The sequence below is a fragment of the Ursus americanus genome, chromosome 10 (genome assembly GCF_024610735.1).
Source record: "Ursus americanus isolate L20-20 chromosome 10, mUrsAme1.1.p, whole genome shotgun sequence".
Lineage (NCBI taxonomy): Eukaryota > Metazoa > Chordata > Mammalia > Carnivora > Ursidae > Ursus > Ursus americanus.
In genome coordinates this window covers 13735819-13756976 of record NC_142136.1, presented here as the reverse complement: position 1 = coordinate 13756976, position 21158 = coordinate 13735819, and the positions used below count along the sequence as shown (strand labels likewise).

At 43.6% G+C, this 21158-nt stretch overlaps 1 protein-coding gene across 1 annotated transcript; it reads left to right on the top strand.

The window, feature by feature from the left end:
* The first annotated feature begins 3776 nt into the window (after nt 1-3776).
* HS6ST3 (heparan sulfate 6-O-sulfotransferase 3) lies at nt 3777-15320 on the top strand. Its single transcript, XM_045810918.2, has 2 exons — nt 3777-3922; nt 8204-15320. The coding sequence occupies exons 1-2, from the start codon at nt 3777-3779 to the stop codon at nt 8910-8912; spliced, it is 855 nt and encodes a 284-aa protein (XP_045666874.1). The 3' UTR covers nt 8913-15320.
* The last annotated feature ends 5838 nt before the right edge of the window (nt 15321-21158 follow it).

Here is a 21158-nt window from a genome sequence, read left to right as displayed (position 1 = left end):
CGTGTCGGTAGAAAGCAGCGACGTGACAGGATTGAAAAGTGTTATCTTATTGATAAATACTACCTCTTCCTCCGGGGAGGCTGGAGGGCGGGCTGATCGTCCCTGCGAAATGACCAGAACGGTCGAGAGGCCGCTGGCTTCACGCTTTGGTTTGGTCGTTTGGGGCGGTGTGCGGCTTCCCGTAATTAAAGTTAGTTGACGTCTAAACATCGCAGACGTGCTGCCTCTCCGGAGGCTGTTTCCTCGAGGACCGGCCCCGATACAGTCGGGTGAGGAATCTCCGTCTTTCTGATCCCGAGGTCGGCTTTCCTCTAGCCGCAGTACCGAGGCGTGGGATTTGATGCCACAAATGTTTCGTCTCTCGTTTGCTGGTCCAGCTGCTCTTTAAGTGCAAAATAAACAAATCTTTTTGGAAGAATGTTTCCACCCCACCATGTCACAGGCCCCCACCCCGGCCGTCTTTGAACATGCAGCTTAGATTCGCGTTCTTGGCAGAATACCTTCCCCGTCCAGCCAGGGGCTAGCAGAGCCCGGAGCCTTTGCTGCATAGCGCTGCCTGGGCAACCAGGTGGCCTCCTGATGTCCGGCCCCACCGAATGGCCCTGTCCTCTCCTGTGCTAACGATGGTCAGCTATATTTTGGCATTATGACAGTGAAATGGGGGCAATTCTCTTGACTCGAAGTTCTACTCCTAGCAATTTATTCCTTGCATAAATATTTATGGCTTAGGATAGTCACCAGATTATTGTTTATAGTATCCTCCTTCAAACAGAATCAGCCTAATTGTCCCAAACTGGGAGATTAGTCACATAAATTATGGTACAGCTATAATTGGAATATTACACTCTTATGGAAGAATATTAAATAAAATAGAAAAAGTGTTCACTCTGTAGTTTTGACTTACAAGTACAGGTTAAAAATAAAATGTTCCTTTATGATCTCAAATCTCTAAAAAAAGGAATAGGTATTTAACTGGTTATCTCTGGGTGAAGTGAAGTGATTATAGATAATTTTAATGTTTTTTTCTTTTTTGGTGTTCTGCATTGCTCATATTTTCCATAGTGACAATGTATTGCGTTTCTAATTGGGGGAAGGGGGGAAATCAGATTTAAAAAAAAAATGCCAGACCAGCTACATCTAAAAGTATTCTCCCTCTAAAGTTATCAGGTACGCCGCAAAAAAAAAAAAAAAGGGACGAGAAGCGTCTCTCCTCCTGAGGGAAGCACCATGGGCTGTGGGCATTCCTCCCCCCTCTATCTTAGCGATAGAAAAGAGTCAAGATCTCAGGGCAGTACGTAAAAAAAAAATGCTTTAGCCAGAAGGGTCTGGCTGCTTTGTTAGTCGCCGGAAGGGGGGAGTGGTGGCCACGTGGCGGGGGATGCGTGGCTTCTGTGTGAAGGAAGATAACCACCCACGTGTGCGTGTCTCCATTTTCTCATCACAATACTGGACATCCTTGGAACCAATCTCTCTGACACAACCATTGTCAGCCGCCGAAAGTTCTTTATTACCATACTTAACAATCATAGTTCCCAATTTCCCATTTGCTTAGAACATCATTCTTAAATTCGTTAATTTGTTTTCAAGGCTTGAATAAAAGGTCTTTTCATCACCGTGTCAAAGGGCAGCCTGATTGCCAAGCTCTAACTGCCACAGTTCCCCTATCAGATACAGGATAGCGCAGATAATGCTCTACTGAGATAATGAAGAATGGGTAGCCCATAATGAGCGTGAGGCTCTAAAGAGAGCCCAGAAATTAATTCCATTCTGAGCATTTGGAAAATGACTCCAGCATACAGTACAGCAGGGCAGAGGGGAGCTAAGTTTCACTATTTGAAAATGCACACATGAGCTTGTGTGTAAGATGTATACTGTGGAGTGTCTGAACTACTCCGTGAGAGGACCAAAGATCTCCTTCAGATGACCCCCAAGTCTACCTTACAACCGCTCAACTGTATCTTTGTGAGATACTGAGCTTTGGCAAAACTTGATTATCTAGGGAAAACTCCGTGAAAAGTCTGCAGGGCAAGAGGAAGGTGGAGAAATTGATTATTTCCCATACATTTCACAAGGTTTAGGCTAAGAGAAACCATTAGCCTGGGCAACTTTTGTTGGTGAAAGCAGCAAGTTCAGTTTCCTAGGGACGTGACTATCAGGATCCCTGAAATGGTAGCTGATAAAATATTTATTCATTCCCCAAACACTGAACAACAGAACATCCAGGTTGTATAAGGTCGTGCGTTGTATGCTCTGGGGATAATGACTAAGGCATGAGGCCTGTTTAAGGGATAGAACAGTCCCTCGTTGCTGGACTAGAGATAGAACACGAGTGGAACAGGTTTCAGAGGACATCACAGAAGGTTGGTTTTTCTGAATGCACACAACTGTGGACTTTGATGATACTAATTTTGTTGCTTGATTTTACAAGGGTTAGGCTAGTGGTGGAAGGAATACATTTATTAAATCTCCCCAGTGAATGTAGCATTTTGTAGGCTCTTCTAGAGGTGTTTTCATTGGCTAGGCAAGTGATAGCCTCATAAAAGTGAATATTTTTTGAATCATCACAGGCAGGGTGATTCCAGAGACATATACTCCTCATTCCACCGTATTGATAAGCATACTAGCTCTGCCTTCTTTCATTGAGGAATCGAGAGGAAAGGATTAGATAGAAGGGAAGAAGAAATACAGAGGAGAAAAAGGTAGTTGGGAGGAAGCTGGCAATGTGGAAATGGGGATGGAATAATGACACATGGGCGCATGATACAAATCTGTCCCTGATTTCTTCCTTATCAACACCGATGGTTCTGGGCTCTTTCCTGCTGGCCCCTCACCACAGCTACCAAACATCTGTCCTGGCTCTGCCTACTCTGTCCATCCTGAACACTGTTGCCTAATGAATCTTCTTAAATCAACTCTTTTCCCATTTTAGCAATTGCCAGTTGTATTCAGAGCCCATGACTACTTGGGTTCAACATCCTCTTCTCGCTTATGCCCTCCTACCATCCATTCATTTATTAAGCAAACATTTTGTGAAATGCACAACATGAACTTCCTGGTCTAATTAGACCACTCTGCTCTCTCTACATTCTTAAGTCTTCTCTTCAATACTGCTTGTCCACTCCTTACCTCCATAGCTTGCTACCAGGTTTCTTTTTCGAATCTACCATCCTTACACCCACAATACTTGAGGGCGTTTTATTTATTTATTTTTTTATGTTCTCCACATTTGCTAGAGCAGATCCTTACACATAACAAACCCTCGATAAGTGTGTGTTAATTAAATGGCTTGCTAATTAAAGAAATGAGCAATTATACAATAAACTGCTTAGTGAAATACAGGTTCTTGAAGCAGTAGGGAAGAAAACTAGTAAGCTTAACATTTTTAAAGAGCCGCCTCATCGCTCCTAATTGTTGTTAGAAAGACTCTGCTTTTTACCCAAAGTCCGTGTTGAGTGTCTCTCTCTCTGCATGTAGACCGTGGCAATCCAAGGATGACTGCATTCGTAGATCATGTCTCTACTCTTTTCACACATTTTAGACAGTCAAAAATAATATCAGATCAGTTTTGGGAAAGGAAAGAAAGGCGTATTTATCAAAGGCAGTGTTAACCTTCGTCATTAAAATACATTTATCTTCTATGATGATAATTTCTTTTACGGAGCATCGGGTGTTGAACCTCTGCTGTGAGCGGGACTTTGGGTGAAGTGCTCTGGGACGTGAGGCCTGAGTCCAGTTATCAGAGGAGATTCAAGGGCAGAGGTGACCAAGACGTCCACATGCAAGTTGGAAGTGCAGCAAGCGACGCAGTAAAACCCTCGAGACTGGAAAAGTCAGGCAAGATGGATAGGAGGCTTGAGCTGGGCGGGAAAAGACCAGGAGGTGTTTTTCAGGATGCAAACGAGCAAAGGACAAGGCAGAGCCTGTGGGAAGTCGGTCACGCCTCCGTGCTGTGTTCGCAATTGCACAATATGATTACTTCACAACAGAGCAAGGCACTGGAGGGGTTCTAAAGCAGCTGTGAAAAAGTGCGTGTTCTGTGCCTCTGAACTAGAGGACGCCGTGATGGCCCCTACAATCATTATCCGTTAAAATGATCATTGAACCAACCAAGGTGCCCTGTTCCCTAATCTTCCTGAGTACACAGGTATTTGCCATCATTACCTTGGGGCCCCAAGAATGACAATTCTAGAGAGCTGCAATTGCTTATACCGACACCCTTAAATGAATTCACCCAAACTCTCAGTGAAGTAGGTGGCAAACAGCCGGCCTGCTGATAGGACACTGTCACCGACAAATAAAGTTATCTGTCTTGGAGATTGCTCTGGTCCCCGGAGACTGGTAGAACATTGCTTTAACGCGGTAGTTAGCGTTTCTGTCACCGCACCAAAACCCCTGGGTGCTGGCGATCACCTTGAGAGCAAGGTGTTAGTAATCTCTGAGTCCCCAGTGCCTGCCCGGGTGCTTGGCAATCACGGGGCTCAATTAACATTTGCAGAATTAACAAATTCCTTTGCTGGGGAGCTGCTTGTCCTTCCCTGGTCTTTGTTTTATCTTCCATTGTGCTGTTGAATAAGTAAGGCCTAACAAAAGAAACTTGCAAATTCAAATAGTACAGAACCCTCTAAGACTTCTCCCTAGAAAGTGAATTGGGTGTTTGGAGAGCAGAAGACAATGAGTTCGCGTTGTTTTTGAGTAAGTGGGAGATTCATAAACCTACAAGCAAATCTTGTAGGCAACAACCATGAGATGTGTGGCCTGGATGTAGCCATCATTTCAGTAGTGATCTTTGCAGTTTTTTGTCTGAAAGTAGAGAAGAAAATGAAAAAAGAGGAAAAAAAAGAAATGAGAAAAAATGATTCCATTGATCAATTTTAAGTGTTTTTGCTTTCTCCAGCAGTTGAGTCCTCTTCGACCCTGTTGGTTTATTTTTCCTATTTTTCTAACTTTCTATTTTGACTCCTTGGCAGGATTTAAGCAAATAAACAAAATATGCATGAGAGTATGTCTGACTTATGCAAAACCCAAATGTTATGAGCCACCCCATTCCGGAACCATGAGATGGGACAAGTTTGTACTTCATCAGTATAAATGTCCCACCAGTACACTTTTGTGTCTTGATGTCAGAGTTTTATTTACAAATTGATCTCTTATCTATTTGGCTGGTAGACCTTGCAGACATTTGGGACTTATTTTACTCATGTAAACATCATCCTACGATTTGGCTAGCCACTGTTAAGTGCAATGTTAAATTGAATGAAGTTAAATTTGAAACCAATACCATTTTAAGCCAAGCCAGTTTCAGTCAGCTTTGAGACCATGTACATTTCCGAATGGAATGAAGGCCCCAGGAAGTCTATGGCCAATTTTTCTGAGTGAGACAAAAGCCACTAAGCTTCCACAAACAGGTTCCAGAGAAACCTTTATGTCCCAAACCACTGTAATTCTTGCCCCTATAATCCTCCAGCTCTTACGATTATTTTAAAAATCTGGAACATTTCTAAATCTGAGACACATGAATGAGGTTGAGAATTATCCATTGACCATCATCATCCTTTTTCCTTAAAACCTTTTTTTGTGTGTTATCTGTTTTGCCCAATTAACAGGAAAATTCTGAATTTTCCATTTGTGACTCCATGCAACTATTGCTCTGATTAGAATTCTTCTGTCTCGATGTGTTTGGCATCCTTAACCCACCTGAGTCACATCACTATCATCATTATTGTGTTTCTATATTTATTATGCACTTGCTTTGTGAAATAAAAATCAGTCTCTGCTTGTAAAATTGGAACATGAACAAGTCCTGACATAGGACCAAAGCAGGATTAATAATGACCTGTCATATAATATTCAACCATAGTAATAGCCACTCCAAACAAAACTTTCCCATCGACATTTCCTTGTGGAGCCCAGAAGCTGTGTCAGTCCTTTTCTGCTTTCCCTACTGACCTTTCGGGAAATTTCCTTCCACTGATGAAATTGTCATTCTGTCACCGCAAAAGACAACAGAATAATGTAAAATGATGATTGGCAAAAGCAAGGGCTCAGGCTGGCCTGTCTGTGGCAGTTTCAGCACATTTCTCTCTCTAATTTAAGGAGAAGCTAGCGTTTCTTAAGATATTGTAGTTCCCTTAGCGCATTTCAAAACTGGCTAGACATTCAAAAAACTGAGTATAGTAAATGTGGAGTTTTAAATATTATAGTTCACGGAGTCCTTTTTTTAAAAGCAGCATAAAAAAGCACTACACCCTTAAAGCCCTTATGTTTGTCATTGCTTTTACTGGGTATTAATTTGTTTTTAAAGCCAGTTTAGCTTGGCCAAGGGAAGCCCGGGCTTCCTTTCAGAGCATTTCAGGATCATCTGTCTTGCTCAGGGGACCTCTGAGGGTCACTCCTGGTGCCAGCGGTGGGGTGGGCAGCCCAGTCCACTGGCAGGCTGTTCAAATTATGAGAAGGATTTTCCTCGTTTTAAATCAATAGTTACTTTCCTCTAGTACTTTGTGTTGTGTCTTTACCTGTTGACTTTTCCAACACTGTTCTTGCCTCTTTACACTTTTCTTGCCCCTTGAGGCTGGAAGCACCCGATCTTTACTGGATCATCCTGAAGCTGACCATTTAAAAAAACATATTTCTTCGGGGCTCCTGGGTGGCACAGTCGTTAAGCATCTGCCTTCGGCTCAGGGCGTGATCCCGGCGTTCCGGGATCCCACATCGGGCTCCTCCGCTGGGAGCCTGCTTCTTCCTCTCCCACTCCCCTGCTGTGTTCCCTCTCTCGCTGGCTGTCTCTCTGTCAAATAAATATCTTTAAAAAAAAAAAAAAAAATATATATATATATATATATATATACACACACATATATATATATTTCTTCTCAATGTTCCATTTGATGCCATTAGATAAGACGCGTGACTGTAATAACCACAGTACCTGACAATAAGCATTCAATACATATTAATTATATTTTTGTTTTTAAAATATCAATATGGCGCAGAGGAAATCACAGACGCATTAAAATCAATAGATCTAGACTCCATTGCAGTTCAAGCATTAATTTATTCTAGGATCTTGGACTATATTTGTTCACCTTTCTCAGTCTCTATGTTCTCAGCTTAAAAAAAAAAAAGTGGGTGCCTGGGTGGCTCAATAGGTTAAATATCTGCCTTGGGCTCAGGTCCTGATCTCAGGGTCCTGGGGTCGAGCTCCCTGTCTGGCTCCCTGCTCAGCAGGGAGTCTGTTTCTCCCTCTATCTCTCCCCCACCCTGCCTGCTCATGCTCATTCTTTCTCTCTCTCAAATAAGTAAATAAAATCTTTTTTTAAAAAAAGTAATGATAAAGCCCATTTTACGAAATTGTGCTGAGGATTATCTGTGCTAGTATCATAAAGCACCTATCACAGTTCCCAGTACACAGTAGGTGCTCAGTAAATATCGGTCTCCAGAGGCGCCTGGGTGGCTCGGGGTCGTTAAGTGTCTGCCTTCGGCCCAGGTCATGATCCCAGGGTTCTTGGATCGAGCCCCGCATCAGGCTCCCTGCTCAGTGGGAAGCCTGCTTCTTCCTCTCCCACTCCCCCTGCTTGTGTTCCCTCTCTCGTTGTGTCTCTCTCTGTCCAATAAATAAATAAAATCTTTAAAAAAAAAATCGGTCTCCACACACAACACGTTTTCCCCCCAGTCCCACCTACCTTGTAATCCAGAATAGCAGGGCAAATAGGAAAGACTAAGGAGCCTTGGCTTCCAGCTTTGCCCGTGTTTGCCCCACAACCTTGGACAGATCACTTCACCTCCTTGCATGTTTCTCTATCACGTAGACCCACATCTGCTACAAATAAAATATTGGCTGGGGAATAACCTTCAAAAATCTTAGTGTGTTTTCTTAATGTAAGGTAGTATTTCCAGTAGCAATTTATCAGTGAATAAACTGCTGAATGAATGAATAACCTATCACCCCCCCCATCGCATCCCTCCTTGCACTGGAGCAGGGAGGAAGAACTAAACAAATGGTGTTGAAAACCGGTCCACGCATGTTTAGGAAAACACGCACATATGGGAACATTTACCTGATAGGTGCAAATGCAGGCGACCGCTCTCACATGAACATTTGGCAGAAGAGCCCGTTGACTCAGTGCTGATATAAACACTATGGAGGTTCAGAATCCCAGAGCTGTCGTTGTCAAAGACTGACGCTCTTCCTTCTCATTTCTTCCAGGAATTTCTATTACATCACCATGTTACGGGACCCGGTGTCGCGCTACCTGAGCGAATGGAAACACGTCCAGAGAGGGGCCACGTGGAAAACCTCCCTCCACATGTGTGATGGGAGAAGCCCCACCCCCGATGAGCTGCCCACCTGCTACCCCGGGGACGACTGGTCTGGGGTCAGCTTGCGGGAGTTCATGGACTGCACGTACAACCTGGCTAACAACCGCCAGGTGCGCATGTTGGCCGACCTCAGCCTGGTGGGCTGCTACAACTTGACTTTCATGAATGAGAGCGAGAGGAACACCATCCTGCTGCAGAGCGCGAAGAGCAACCTGAAGAACATGGCCTTCTTCGGGCTCACGGAATTCCAGAGGAAGACACAGTTTCTCTTCGAGAGGACATTCAACCTCAAGTTTATCTCCCCCTTCACGCAGTTCAACATCACACGGGCTTCCAACGTGGACATCAACGAGGGCGCCCGCCAGCGCATCGAGGAGCTCAACTTCCTGGACATGCAGCTTTACGAGTACGCGAAAGATCTCTTCCAGCAGCGCTACCACCACACCAAGCAGCTAGAGCACCAGAGGGACCGGCAAAAGAGGCGGGAGGAGCGCAGGCTGCAGCGGGAGCATAGGGGCCACCGGTGGCCCAAAGAGGATGGGAACACAGAGGGGGCGGTCACTGAGGACTACAATAGCCAGGTGGTGAGATGGTGACCCCCTGCCCTCTCCTTCCTCAGGAGGGGGAGGACGAGCAGGCGCACTGACCTCCTGTGTCGCTGGTTACTGTGGAGGCTGATGGGCCGTTCTGAGGACATCTGGCTGTATGTGGCTTGATTCGGACACCTGCTTCCTCTTTGTCTTCATTCTCATCCAGCTGGAGATGATCTGTCATCTTCTTTTTTTTTCCCTGGCATTTTTCGATCCGTGATATTAAGTAGGGTAGGCATGCATCCAGGAGAGACGTCCTTAGGAGGTCAAGGAGAGAGCACCAGAAAGGAAACGGTTCTTGAAGATATCCTTTGCAGCACCACGGGAACCCACAGAGGCACACATGAAAAGCCAAATTATGGCTTGGATGTTCTGCTGAAACTGGTCTGTTTCGCACTGTCTCTGTAATGGAAATATTGGTCTGTCCAGAGAGAGAGAGAAAGAAAGGAGTCCCGCTCAGCCCTTAGATGAGGTTTTATGCCAACCCTCACTTAGCTGTTGGCTCTCATCTTGAACCCTGTTTGAATGTGGCTTAAGTCATAAGTACCAGTGTTTTGTTGTGGTGGTTGTTTTTTAACCAGATTACCCTACTATTGACCATCACTAGAGACCCACACCCCACAAAGCCCCTGCATCTTAGCCCGGAGCCATGCTTCCTCCCCCATAAATTTAGGGAACAGCTAGTGGAATCAGGACAGGTGTGCCTGGCCCCTGAGAAATGAACATTGGTAGGGGCATTTAGGAGAAGATGTGCTTATTAACTAAGGCCTGGGGAGATCACACTTCACCGATTTTATTTTCATTCAAAAAGAACTGACTGATAAATTAAGCGGGGGGAAAAGCAGGATGACTCTATGATGTCTCACGTTTCCAAACAGGCTACAGAACTCTTAGTTCTTTTCGGGGATATTTCTGTTTTACCTCCTTGGAGCAGTTGTCTTCTTTGATATGGTACTGCCAAGTTTGAAATTCTGTTATCACAGAGGCAAAGATGTGTAGAAAGAATTTGGCCCGGAGATTAGGAGTTTAGCTGGCCCGTATGCAAAAGATCTTCAGGGTCACTAAATGAATGATAACTGATTTAGGCCAGGAGACACGGAACTCAATGGGCCGGTTGTCCCAGGAGTTTGGACAGACTCTGCCTCCCAAGACCTTGAATATCTCCAGCCTGGTAACTTTCTTCTCCCCACGTGATCTTCGCCCGCGGTTCAACTGCGGCTGTAGCTGGCAGCTCGGGCTGGGGTACGTAAAGCAGGACAGGGAAATGTGCCTCATTGCCAGTTGCTTCTTATCTTCAATTTTCCCCAGTCACAACTACAAGAACACAATCTCTGTCGAAGAATCAGGGGAGAAGTATGGAAAAGGGGATAGAAAGGCCTCGCCTGGCATTCAGTGAAAGGATCAGAGTGGGTAGAAAGTTTCACAACATTGATCTGATCAATCCTTTCAAGGCGCTCAAGGCAAAATGAGTGAAACCCCTAAATCAGATTGAAAAGCCTATTTCATTGATATCTAGCATGTTTGATGTTTAAGCCAGCTTTGCATAAGCCACATCGTAGCCTCCGGAATACTCTCGCTGGGGTTGAGAGTCAATCAACCCACAAGCATTCATGGAGTGCCTGCCGGCTCAGAGGGGAGCCCAGTGTCTCCATCAGAGAGAGATTTAGAGAAGCGGCTTTGATTCTTTTCTCACTACCCTTGGCTTCATCTGTCATGTGAGGGAAGGCATTCTAGGGGACCTCCCTTGTGTCACTTACTGTGGGAGGCCCTATTCATACCTTAAATCTATTCACAGCAAGGTAGATATTATTAGGCCCAATTACGTAGATAAGAAAAGTGAAACCCACAGACAATAGGGAGCTTCCTCGTGGATCGTATGCTAGGTCTGGCCGACTGCAGAGTGCAAGCTCTTTGGACTCCATCATGTTTTCCATGTGGGACAAAAGCTTCCTGCCAATCATGAAAGAAGCCAGCTATTAGAGCCTGGAAGGATTTGCCGCTAACCCCTGCGCGTGGCCCAACGGTGACGGCCTCGAGCCGGCAGTGACCCAGAGCCATGCTGCCTTGGGCGAGTCCAGCCCTCTCCACCTCCCTGACCCACCAACAAGCTGAGAGATTGATGATTTTTTAGGCACTTGTACTTTTTGTGACCTATATGTTAAAGGGACCAAGTCAATATTGCGTGTTTAGTTGGTAGAAATTAGACTCACAAAATATTAGCGTTTCCCTTACTGCTGATTTGTTCGTGAGGTTGAGAGGGAAGAGGATTACAGCTACAATTAATGAGCAGCTCGCTCGCTCTCTCTTTGCATTTCGATGTTAAGATCTCATGTTCTGCCTAGAATGGCAGGGCTGCAAATTATCCTTCAGCCTGCCACTGTGACACACACACACACACACACACACACACACACACACGCACACACAATAACAATCCAGTGTTTTGTCATGTGGAAAATCAAAACAAGTTAGAAAGCATTCAGATTGTTTCTTTTCAACTCACTTTAAATTTTTTGGCAGGGAATTCATGCATAGCTGAGACTTGGAGGCAGGCTCTCCTAACTTCACACTGTTCCTTAGGCACCTCGGGATTTATATCAAAAGGCTTTCCTTGGCCTGCCGCTGAAGGCATGATGTATGGAGCGCCACTTGAGACCAGATATCAGGATGTTCAGAGGAGAAACCATCTCTTTCTGTTGGCCCGAGGCCAGTGCTGAGCAAATTAAAAAGACCGACACGGGCTTCCTCCCTCATATCATTTCATTCGAAAGCAGCACGCTTGTCATATCCCTGGGGTCCTATGTTGATAGAAATGAAGAGGTAGGGACACAGTTTATTCTTCAAAAATTGACTGCACACCTACATGCTGAGTGATGCTCAGAGAAGAGGTGCCAACAGAAGACATCTGGGCCTTGGGGTCCACGGGGACTCGGCAGCTGTCAGATCCAAAACCCAGTCAATTCCAGATACGTGGGTGTTAAAAGCCCAAGAGGAGGAGGAAAAATTTCCCCAGGGACTTCCACATCCCCCTGACTCCTACAACTCCCAGATAGACATTCCTTCCCTTCTCTTGACAAGGGCAGCCCCAGATTGGGTTGGGGTGACCTCGTGTGCATGTTTGTGTGTGTGTTTTAAAGACCATCACAGACTGAGGTACATACTATCTCTTTCGTCTCCTTCTAACTTTTTGGCAGCCTACTCTTGGTAACCAGAGAAAACCTGCCCCGAGAATTCTTTGGATACTCTTTCTAATAACTAAAAACATTAGCAATCAGTGTTGGGCAGCAGCTAAGGATATGATGTGTGCTATGTGTTTCTTATCATCTCAAGGAGATAACTTTTTCATAGTTTAATCAAGTTTGAAATATGAGGACTTGTTCAAAAGTCTGAGTAGAGGTAGTATTTATATGGGGAAGAAAGTCTACCAGAGGGAGACCTGGCGAGGAGATGAGCATAGATCATTAAAAAACAAACATTAAATCTGTAGGTTAGGATTCCCATTTGGCCACTTTAAGGGAGAAACTCAAAAACATAGTGACTTCAATGAGATCAAAGCCGTTGTCCTCTCATTTAAAAGACAAACTGGTTGGATAGCGCTGGTGAGTGACATTAAAGAAGCCCAGGCCCCCTCCTGTTGCTCTTTCATAGTAACATGTGCCTTCCATCCTCATGGTCCATAGTGACTGCTGAGGTTCCTGCCATCTCATTTGTATTTCAGACAGCAGAAAGGACATGGAAAGAAGTTGCAGATATCACTTCCACTCACATCTCATGGGCTAGAACCTAGTCATTAGCTACAAGTAAATGCAAAGGAGGCCAGGAAATGTCTTCACTATGGGTTGCCATGTGCCTTGATAAACGGGGGGGAGGGTTCTATTATTAAAGAAACAATGTGAAAATGAATACTGATAAAACTATCAGTCTCTGACACAAAAGGGAATTGAAAAATATTTCAAGTCTTTTTCACAGTTATCTATTTCATCATACGTTTTACAAAGGAGAAGATTAAAATTCATAACTTTGTATAGTACTTAATTCTTTCAAAACATTTGTACATTTAGTCTCCCATTTGATCTTCTCTACTTTCTCGTATGTTAGATACATAGGGCCTCTATTCATTATCCCATCTGGTAGTTTCCAGTGAAGATTCAGGGATGTTAAAAGATTTCTCAATTCAAGTTTATCAACAAGAAAGTTGCTGAGAGCCCCGGTTTTGACTTCACAGCCTTCCCTATGACTTTATGCTGCCCAGCATCAGTATCAGGATTGGGAATTGCAAGAATATGAAATCTAAGTCTTTATTGAGTTATGTCTTTCCTTACCTTCTTGTAGAACAGCAGTGACTTAGAAGATGCCAAGGAGACTGGCAGAGTTGGCTCACAACCCTGCCTCCAGAGAGGAATCATCTCATTAGGAGTGAAATGTCCAAGAGACAGGCAGGGTTTCAGGGGAGACTGAGAAGCACAGACATTCAAACACCTCATGCTGGCTTTCACCCCAGCCAATCCCAAACCGATTCAAGATGAAGGCTGAGGGAGTGTGCTCACAACTCCTTAGGGAAGCTCAGTGTCAGAAATATCTCGAATCAGTCACAGCCTGAATAGTGAGGTGTAAGGGATGATCAGTAGAACCCCTGCTCAAAAAAAAAAAAAAAAAAAAAAAAAAATCTCCCTTCCTCCCTACTTCTTCCCCAGGTCTCTGGAATTTTATCAGCAACTTGCTGCTTTGGTTCTTAAAGGTTTTATTTGTTGTTAAATGAGTCCCTTGGCACCCTGCACATTTGCCGGAGAGGGGAAACGCAGCAGTTGCTGTCATAAGCTAACATCTTCACACAGAGTTTATCGGATTCCTCTCCAACCATGACCTCTAGCTGAGAAGAAAGTCCTGTATAATGGAATCGTGCAGGGGTGGGGGTTAGGGAGAGAAGGGTAATTAGAGAGGAAAGTAGGGCTCCTAAAAGGGAAGCAGGTCTTTCAAAGGTGGAAAGATGAGGAGTTAAGTAGGTGCCAGGAAATACTGAAAGACAGAAAAAATGCGGAAAGGTTTCCGTCCTCAAGAGCAAGGGCAGACTGGAGACATGTGGACTGTAATTCTTTGGGCCGTTTCAAAGAACTGACAAGGGCACGAGGCTCATGAAACAGCACCAGGGCACTGGCAGCGTTTTAGGGACTGAAGTAAAAGCTGAATGAGTTGGCCGGGGCGGACCCCAGGGAAAGCTGGAGCGGACCGAGGCAAAGGATACCCTAGTCTGATCACGGCTCTGTCTTCAGGCTTTCCTTTCCCGTAATCAGTGTGCCTGATCAGTGCTGGTCATCAGAACTCCAGCTGAACGTCTCGCGGCTGGGTCCCCGGGGCGGGGGGAGTCTGAGGACTCCTCCCAGCCGCGGCCCCTCTGGGGAGCATACAGGGCTTCCTTCTCCAAGTCCCCTCCCTTCGCCCCCTCCTCCATTCTCTACGGGACAGAATCCTGCTACGCTGTCACCACGTGCACCTGGACATTTCCGAACTGATTCCCTACAACTTGGAATGAGCCCCTCTGGGCAAGTGGGCGCGTTCTGAGACCTGTGTGTTTTGTAGCCTCCTGGACGGAAGCCCATGGACCCATCGGCACCGCACATGGACGGAACCAACCTGCCTTGCGGAAGGCTGAGATTTCCGGAGGACACCAGCAACAACTGCAAGACAAAGGCCCTGGGACTTCCAGGCAGGGGCTGGAGGTAACCTAACAACTCCGGATCTGAGAACGCCAAAGCACGGGTGTTTCTTAAGCCTGTGTTCTAAGCTGTCTATGGAAAAGACTGCAACTGACTGTCATCCTTTGACGCAGGAAGTCGAGCCTTTGCGCGTTCCATGTTCTGCTGCTCTGTGGGAACTCATCAAAGGGCCAGATGTCAGCGCTGAAAAACCTCAGTTCTTGCCGGGGAAAACCGTGTTCTAAGGAAGCAGTTTGTGTGATTTACTTATCGCCATTTTTTTGCCTTCCACCAACCTCTTACTTTTTTAATTTCTTACGTTTTTAATCATATGGCTGTCTTTTCTTTCCTTTCCTTCTTTTGTGTGCGTGTGTGTGTGTGTTTGTCCCCCTGGAAGTACTTTCTGGGCTTCATTTGCATTATTTTTCATTTAATGTATCAAAGATGAAACATGTTGGAAAGAAAAATCTAGACTTTTATCTGGTGCCCCATTTTAGATGTAAAGATAGTTATTCAATAGATAGTAAGTTATTTCACCTAAGAGATATTTCCTTGTTTCTGTGCAATAATACGTATGAACTCGGGTACTAGGAGATTGTATTGTGACATTATCAACCCTTATTGCTATTTAAAAAACGATAGTTTGTAGAACCGAGGATCTCCATTGATGTGAAGCACAATTTAATGAATAAGTTAACATATTAAACTGTTGTGATGTCAAGAACAATTGTTTTCCCCTGTGATTTTGTTAGACATTTTTGCAAAATGAGAAAAGTTGGTCAAACACTTTAAGGGATTTATGGAAATTGAATCCACGGGATCAGCTTTGTCAAACTCTAAAAAAATCCATGCTTTGGATACAAATGTGGCTGTTGGATGTGAAGCTTTAGAAGCATAAAAAGACAAAGAAAATATAGATTGAAACAATTTAAAATCTCTGAGGCCAGGGAGGATTTCACAGGCTCTCAAACACATAAGCTTCTAGAACGGTGGTTTTTAGTGGCCCTCCCTGTTTTTCGCCCACCCCAGCACATTGAAATTCACTGTGAAACATGGGAAAGCAGCCTGGAGAAGAAGGGAGTGGTGGTAGACAAAAGCAAAGCTGTCTGGCACTGACTCTAAAAGAAAGAAAAGAGAAAAGGAAGGAAAAGAGGGAGAGAGGAACTGGGAGACAGGGAGACAAAATGGAAACAGAAAAAAATACAACAGTGGCAGCCGACATGGGTCTCTCCACAATTTCAAAGCGTGGGGTTGGTTCACATCGATTTTTAAATAAATACCTAGTTCCTAAAACAAATGCAAAGAAAGAGAAAATTAGTTTCTAATAGAGAAAAGTCCCTTCGTTCAAAAATCCCTTGAATGGTAGGTGCCTTTTATAATTTGCTTTTTATTCTGCAGAAGTGGGATTTGTGGATTCCTTCCTTGCTTATGGGTTCATGAGATTTAAAGCCTTAAAAAAATGTCATTTGACCATGTCCAACTCATGGGAATCATAGGCAAAGTCACCTTGACTCCAGAGCAATTGGAGTGCTCCAAAGACAAGAGAAGTTAAATAGGAACACAGCGGACGGTTCGCATGCACGCCACCCACCCCAGCCCCCTGCACAGATGTTTTTGCAGGCTTCTGTCTTCCAGGAAAAAATAAATAAGTTGAGAGAAGAACCAAGGAACACTGAAGATTTACGTCTTTCCCCCATTCACCATGAATAGTGTTCAAGATAAGACTTGAAAGAAATATCAAAAATATTATTGAAAATCTGCCCTCAATACAGTAAGGTTTCCCTTTCATAGATCAGTTTTCATATAAAAATAAATTTGAAAATTAATAGAATCTAATTCAGCATAATTATCTCTATTTTATATATAATGTTAATTTTTTCACAATTACAAAGTACTATGTGATCTTAGTTCATTTGAAAAACTGTGAGAAGAAATGCACACATAAAAGAGCCAAATCCTGATGTTATTTTGATCTATTTCCTTTCATTTTTTTAATGTATTGGCAATTAGAGTGAAATTCTAAATAACAAATGTTCTAGGGAATTAGAATCATACAATCTATATAATATAAATACATATATTAACCTCTTAATGCCCATTCTTTGAAAACATAATTTTAATAGCTGCATGTAATTTTATTCTGGTATTTTGGGGGCATTCTTTTCATTTGCAATGTTCCCACTGATGTAACTGACACGGAAATGAATATGTTTGTATGTAAGAAGCATCTCCGTGAGTGTCTCTGTATACCTGTCCGGGAGAGGACAGTGGACTGCTTGATTCTATCTCCCCAACAACTGGGAAAGAAAAAATATTCAAGACTGTCAAAATTTCATACATGCAGCTAAATGAATTGCGGAAAAAATCAAAATGAAAGTTATTCATATACTCAAAGAAAAATACATGTGTCTCTCCAGAACCACCTTCCTGACCCTGGATGGGAACGCTCATTCCCCAGATGCTGGGAGTGTGGCTGCTGGCTGACAGCTGTCCTGTGAGTCTCTCTCAAGGACCTGCCACCCCGAGGTCATGCCACCCGTAGAGGCCAGGCTATCCCGAATGACCGGGCTGTGGAGGCCAAGGCCAGGTCTTTTAAGTGGGGACTTCCAGCTCCAAAGCATGCTATGGGGTCAGCTGAAGATTTCACTGCAAGGCGCCTCCGTTGCCTTTCTGCCTGTGCCCCTCCTGTGGGCCCACCGTCCCCCCGCCCCGCCCCCCGCCCCTCCCCCACCTCCGCCCCAGGTTGTTGGCAGTCAACTTTCCACACACCCGCCTGCTCGGCAGGCTTTGCTCCCCGGGCACCGAGACGTGCCCACGTCCCAGCCTCCGGGGCCTTGTTCTAGCACCCGTCCTGTCTTTGGAGCGCAGCTGTTTTGAAAAGTTGTTCTGGCATATTTTGTCCAACATTTCTACTTGTTTATGGTTGAAAGAGGAATCTGTGTTAGCTCAGTCCGACAAGTTTCTAGAAACAAGTCTGTGCTTAAATTTTTAAATCTCCTTCGCTTCTCTATTTCCATCGCTTTTTCATTATTCGCCGCTTCATCACGTTCTATTTTGAAACTCCAGATTTTCACAAATAACTTTCACTCCTTTTCTGCTTTGGGGGGGCTCTCCTCTGTGTTTGCTCAGCCCTTTCATAAACCTCTCTGTTGTAGTCATTCTCTTTCATAATATTTTTCTTTTCCTATTAATGCTTATATTTTACTTTATCATTCCACTTCTTAATTTTCATTTTCAAGTATGAGTCTTACATTTATGCTTGGATTTTTCATCTTCACTTTTTTTATTTATAGTTTTTTTCATTGGTCAAATTTTTTATCTTTTATTTCAAATCTGACCAATTTCATCTAACTCATACTGCTTCACTTTTCATTTTTATTGACACTGTATCCTTTTACTCCATTTTCTATAAAAGTGTATTTCCGTTTGTCATTGGTGGTGGTAACCGCCCGTTTCCTTTACTTGGATGCAAACTTGTTTATTCTTATTGTCCTTGATCCACATACTGTGCTCAGATAAACCTGCCTGTATAGTTTCTGCTTTCTCAACTCTACTGAGGTTCCTTTGGGGCTTTATCTTTTTTTTTTTTAAGATTTTATTTATTTATTTCAGAGAGAGAGAGCACAAGCTAGGGGGGCAGAGGGGAGAGGCAGAAGCAGACTCCCCCCTGAGCAGAGAGCCTGACACAGGGCTCGATCCCAGGACCCTGAGATCATGAGCAGAGCTGAAGGCAGATGCTTAACCAACTGAGCCACCCAGGTGCCCCCACATTTAGGGGGCTTTATAAGTGATCATTTTGTGTGAAAATTTCATGGATGTGGAAAAGAAAATACATTGCATTATCAATTATACATTTATATACACATTACACTATATATACATATATGTAATATGTATTATATATAATCAAAGACAGGATGGATATGAAAATCTGTGTATCATTTCATAACAGTTTTTAGCTTATGTAGTTCGGTGATTTGTTATTTAGTATTTATGACTTCCATATTTTTTATTGATGAGGCTACCATTTTCAATATAAAATGACCCCTTTTGTAAATCATTTAATAATACCTTCTGCCTTCAATTCTACTTTCATTTTAATATTGTTTTCAACTTTTTGTAATTTGCAATTAACATGTGGTTTAATTTTTCTTCACGTAGTTTGAGTCATAGTCTTAGTTTGAAAAGTGTTATAATTTATAGATTACAGTCTTCTGTTACTTTATGATTTCTACTGCTTATGCTTCTTTTCTGTTTTATTTTCTGCTACTTTGATAGCTGTGATTTCTTTGGAATCAGTGGTAAGAAGCAATCATATTTACTTGGCTTTCCTTGTGTAATTGGAAGATGTTCACATTTATGTAAATGCAAGTATTTATAGGTTTCCCTCATTCCTCTTCCAAGTGTTTATTTTAATACCTGATGTAACAGCCCTGGATTAGAAATAATCTGGGAATTTAGAGTCATATGGTCACTGCTGTTGTCATATCGTCATTAGAGTTAGCATTGTAATTCTATCAAAAGGAGATGGGAGAGTAAAAATTAGGCAAAGTGTTAGTTCTGTCCTAATCTGGAAAAACTGAATTACTTTCAAAGCCAAACTCTTCACACTTCTGGGTGAGGCTTGGATGTATCTGATCATTTCAATTATTTAAACAGTTTTTGCACGTGAAATAAGAAGATATGACGATAAGAAAGACATCAGGACCTTACAGATTGGTGTTTGAAAGCCATGGGGACAGCTAGCTTTCAGGATGTCATCAGTTCCTGTGAATAATATGTTTGCTCGGTGAGGGGGGAAAAATAAAAGGAGTGAAAATTTTATTAGGACTCTAGAAATGCAATTGTCCTCAAGTTTAATTTATGACTAACTAAACCCATCCTAATATACATAAAAGGGGGAAATGAAATGATATTCTGTAGTAGGTAGCAGGGTTTTTGGTTTTTAAATTTCAGAATATAATTTAAAATATTCCTGAATGAACACACTGGCAATCTTTCTATCAAGGTAGCAATTCTTACATGAATTCTTGCATAAAGAATTCGTTTCTAAAAAGGTAGAGCTTTCACAGCTCCACGTGGCTCACTTTATCTGGGGCACAGCCAGGTGCTAATGCCCTCCCCTCTTGTCTCTCTACCTACAGGTGCTGGATGACAAGAAGTCATTAAGCCTTTGCAAATCAGGGCATCACTCCCAGGAGCTCTGCCAGGAAGTCTGCCAGTTAAGTTTTAAACAGCAGCATATATATTACTGTTGTAAGAAGTCACTGCTGATGGTTAGTGCTCCCATGTGCCACTGCAAGTCACGGCCAGTAATCCCGGTGCTGCTCCCCATGCGAGAGGTAGACCAGCACCCCAGGTGGTAAGCTCCGGCACGGCTAAAGAGCCACGAACCCCCTCTCATGTCGTCATTTTCTTTGCTCTCTAGGAGAGAAAGCTTTCCCTAGATAGGATTCCGAACTTCAGAAAAGGTGCATGAGACGTTCAGCATCAGACTATGATGTTGTGCATTCTGCTGTTAATAATTATCAGTTTTACTCAAAGTCATCAGGGCAAGCTTTCATTCATTTTCAACAGCCCCGAAACTCAGATTAGCAACTTTTTGTCCCCCTTAATAATTTCTATGATTGGGTTGAAGGTCAGTAGAGATTCCACAATATCTTTACCATCTTCTCAATCTACAGATTGATGACAATTTGACTCTTGTCAATGTCTGCTCCCTTTTTATTATTTGCATTTTAAGAAATGCTCACTAAGCTTTCCAGGAGGTAGGCATGATGCTAGATGCTAAAGTTAAAAGAATAGGGTCCAGCTGATGTTTTTGGCAGTCTCTTTAGCACTCGCAGGCCAAATGACACGTGTGCTAGGAAAGATTCTTCCCTTGCCCCCAGCCGTACCTCAGGAAAGGGCTCCACTCTCTGCCACCTAGACCTACACACGCCACCTTTCCTGTCCTGTGCTGCACACAGTTTACTCTGGATGAGCCCTTTGCTCTGTTCTCAGACACTGTCAGCCTGGACAATCTTCCCTCCTCTTGGACCCTGACCTACAACCACAGATCAGGTCTGCCTCATCCCTTGCCCAGCTCAGCACCCGGGCATCCAGCCCACACACAGGGCTGGGCTTCCGGCTGCCCAGCATTGAAGGGCAGGGGCATCCTTGACCCCCTTTGATCCTAAATCCTAGACATAAGATCTTAAAGATCAGGGACAACGTCTGCCTGTTCACCATTGTTTAATAGCAATGACCCTGGCACATCGTAAAAAATATATATTTGATGAATGAATTAGTAGATGAAAGAATCAATGAGAGGGTGAATCCAACTTGTCCTCTTGCGAAGCAAATCCTGTAGTGACCACAATGGCCCATGTTCTGACGAGTCCCAAATAGACAGTGTTCTCTAGATCCCTGTCTTTTGGGAACTAATGACCAGCTGCACCTAAATGTCTTCCACTCACCCCTCAATCGACTTATATGAAATGAAACTCATCTGCTCCTTTTCCATCTGAAATAATCTCTGCTTCCTTCTGTACCCCCCCCCCATTCAGTCATGAGCTGT

Coding starts and splice junctions, on each gene's coding strand:
- HS6ST3 (XM_045810918.2), top strand. CDS start 3,777: ATGCAAGTTGGAAGTGCAGCAAGCGACGCAGTAAAACCCTCGAGACTG. Junction 3,923..8,203: donor CAAAGGACAAGGCAGAGCCT/GTGGGAAGTCGG, acceptor CATTTCTTCCAG/GAATTTCTATTACATCACCA.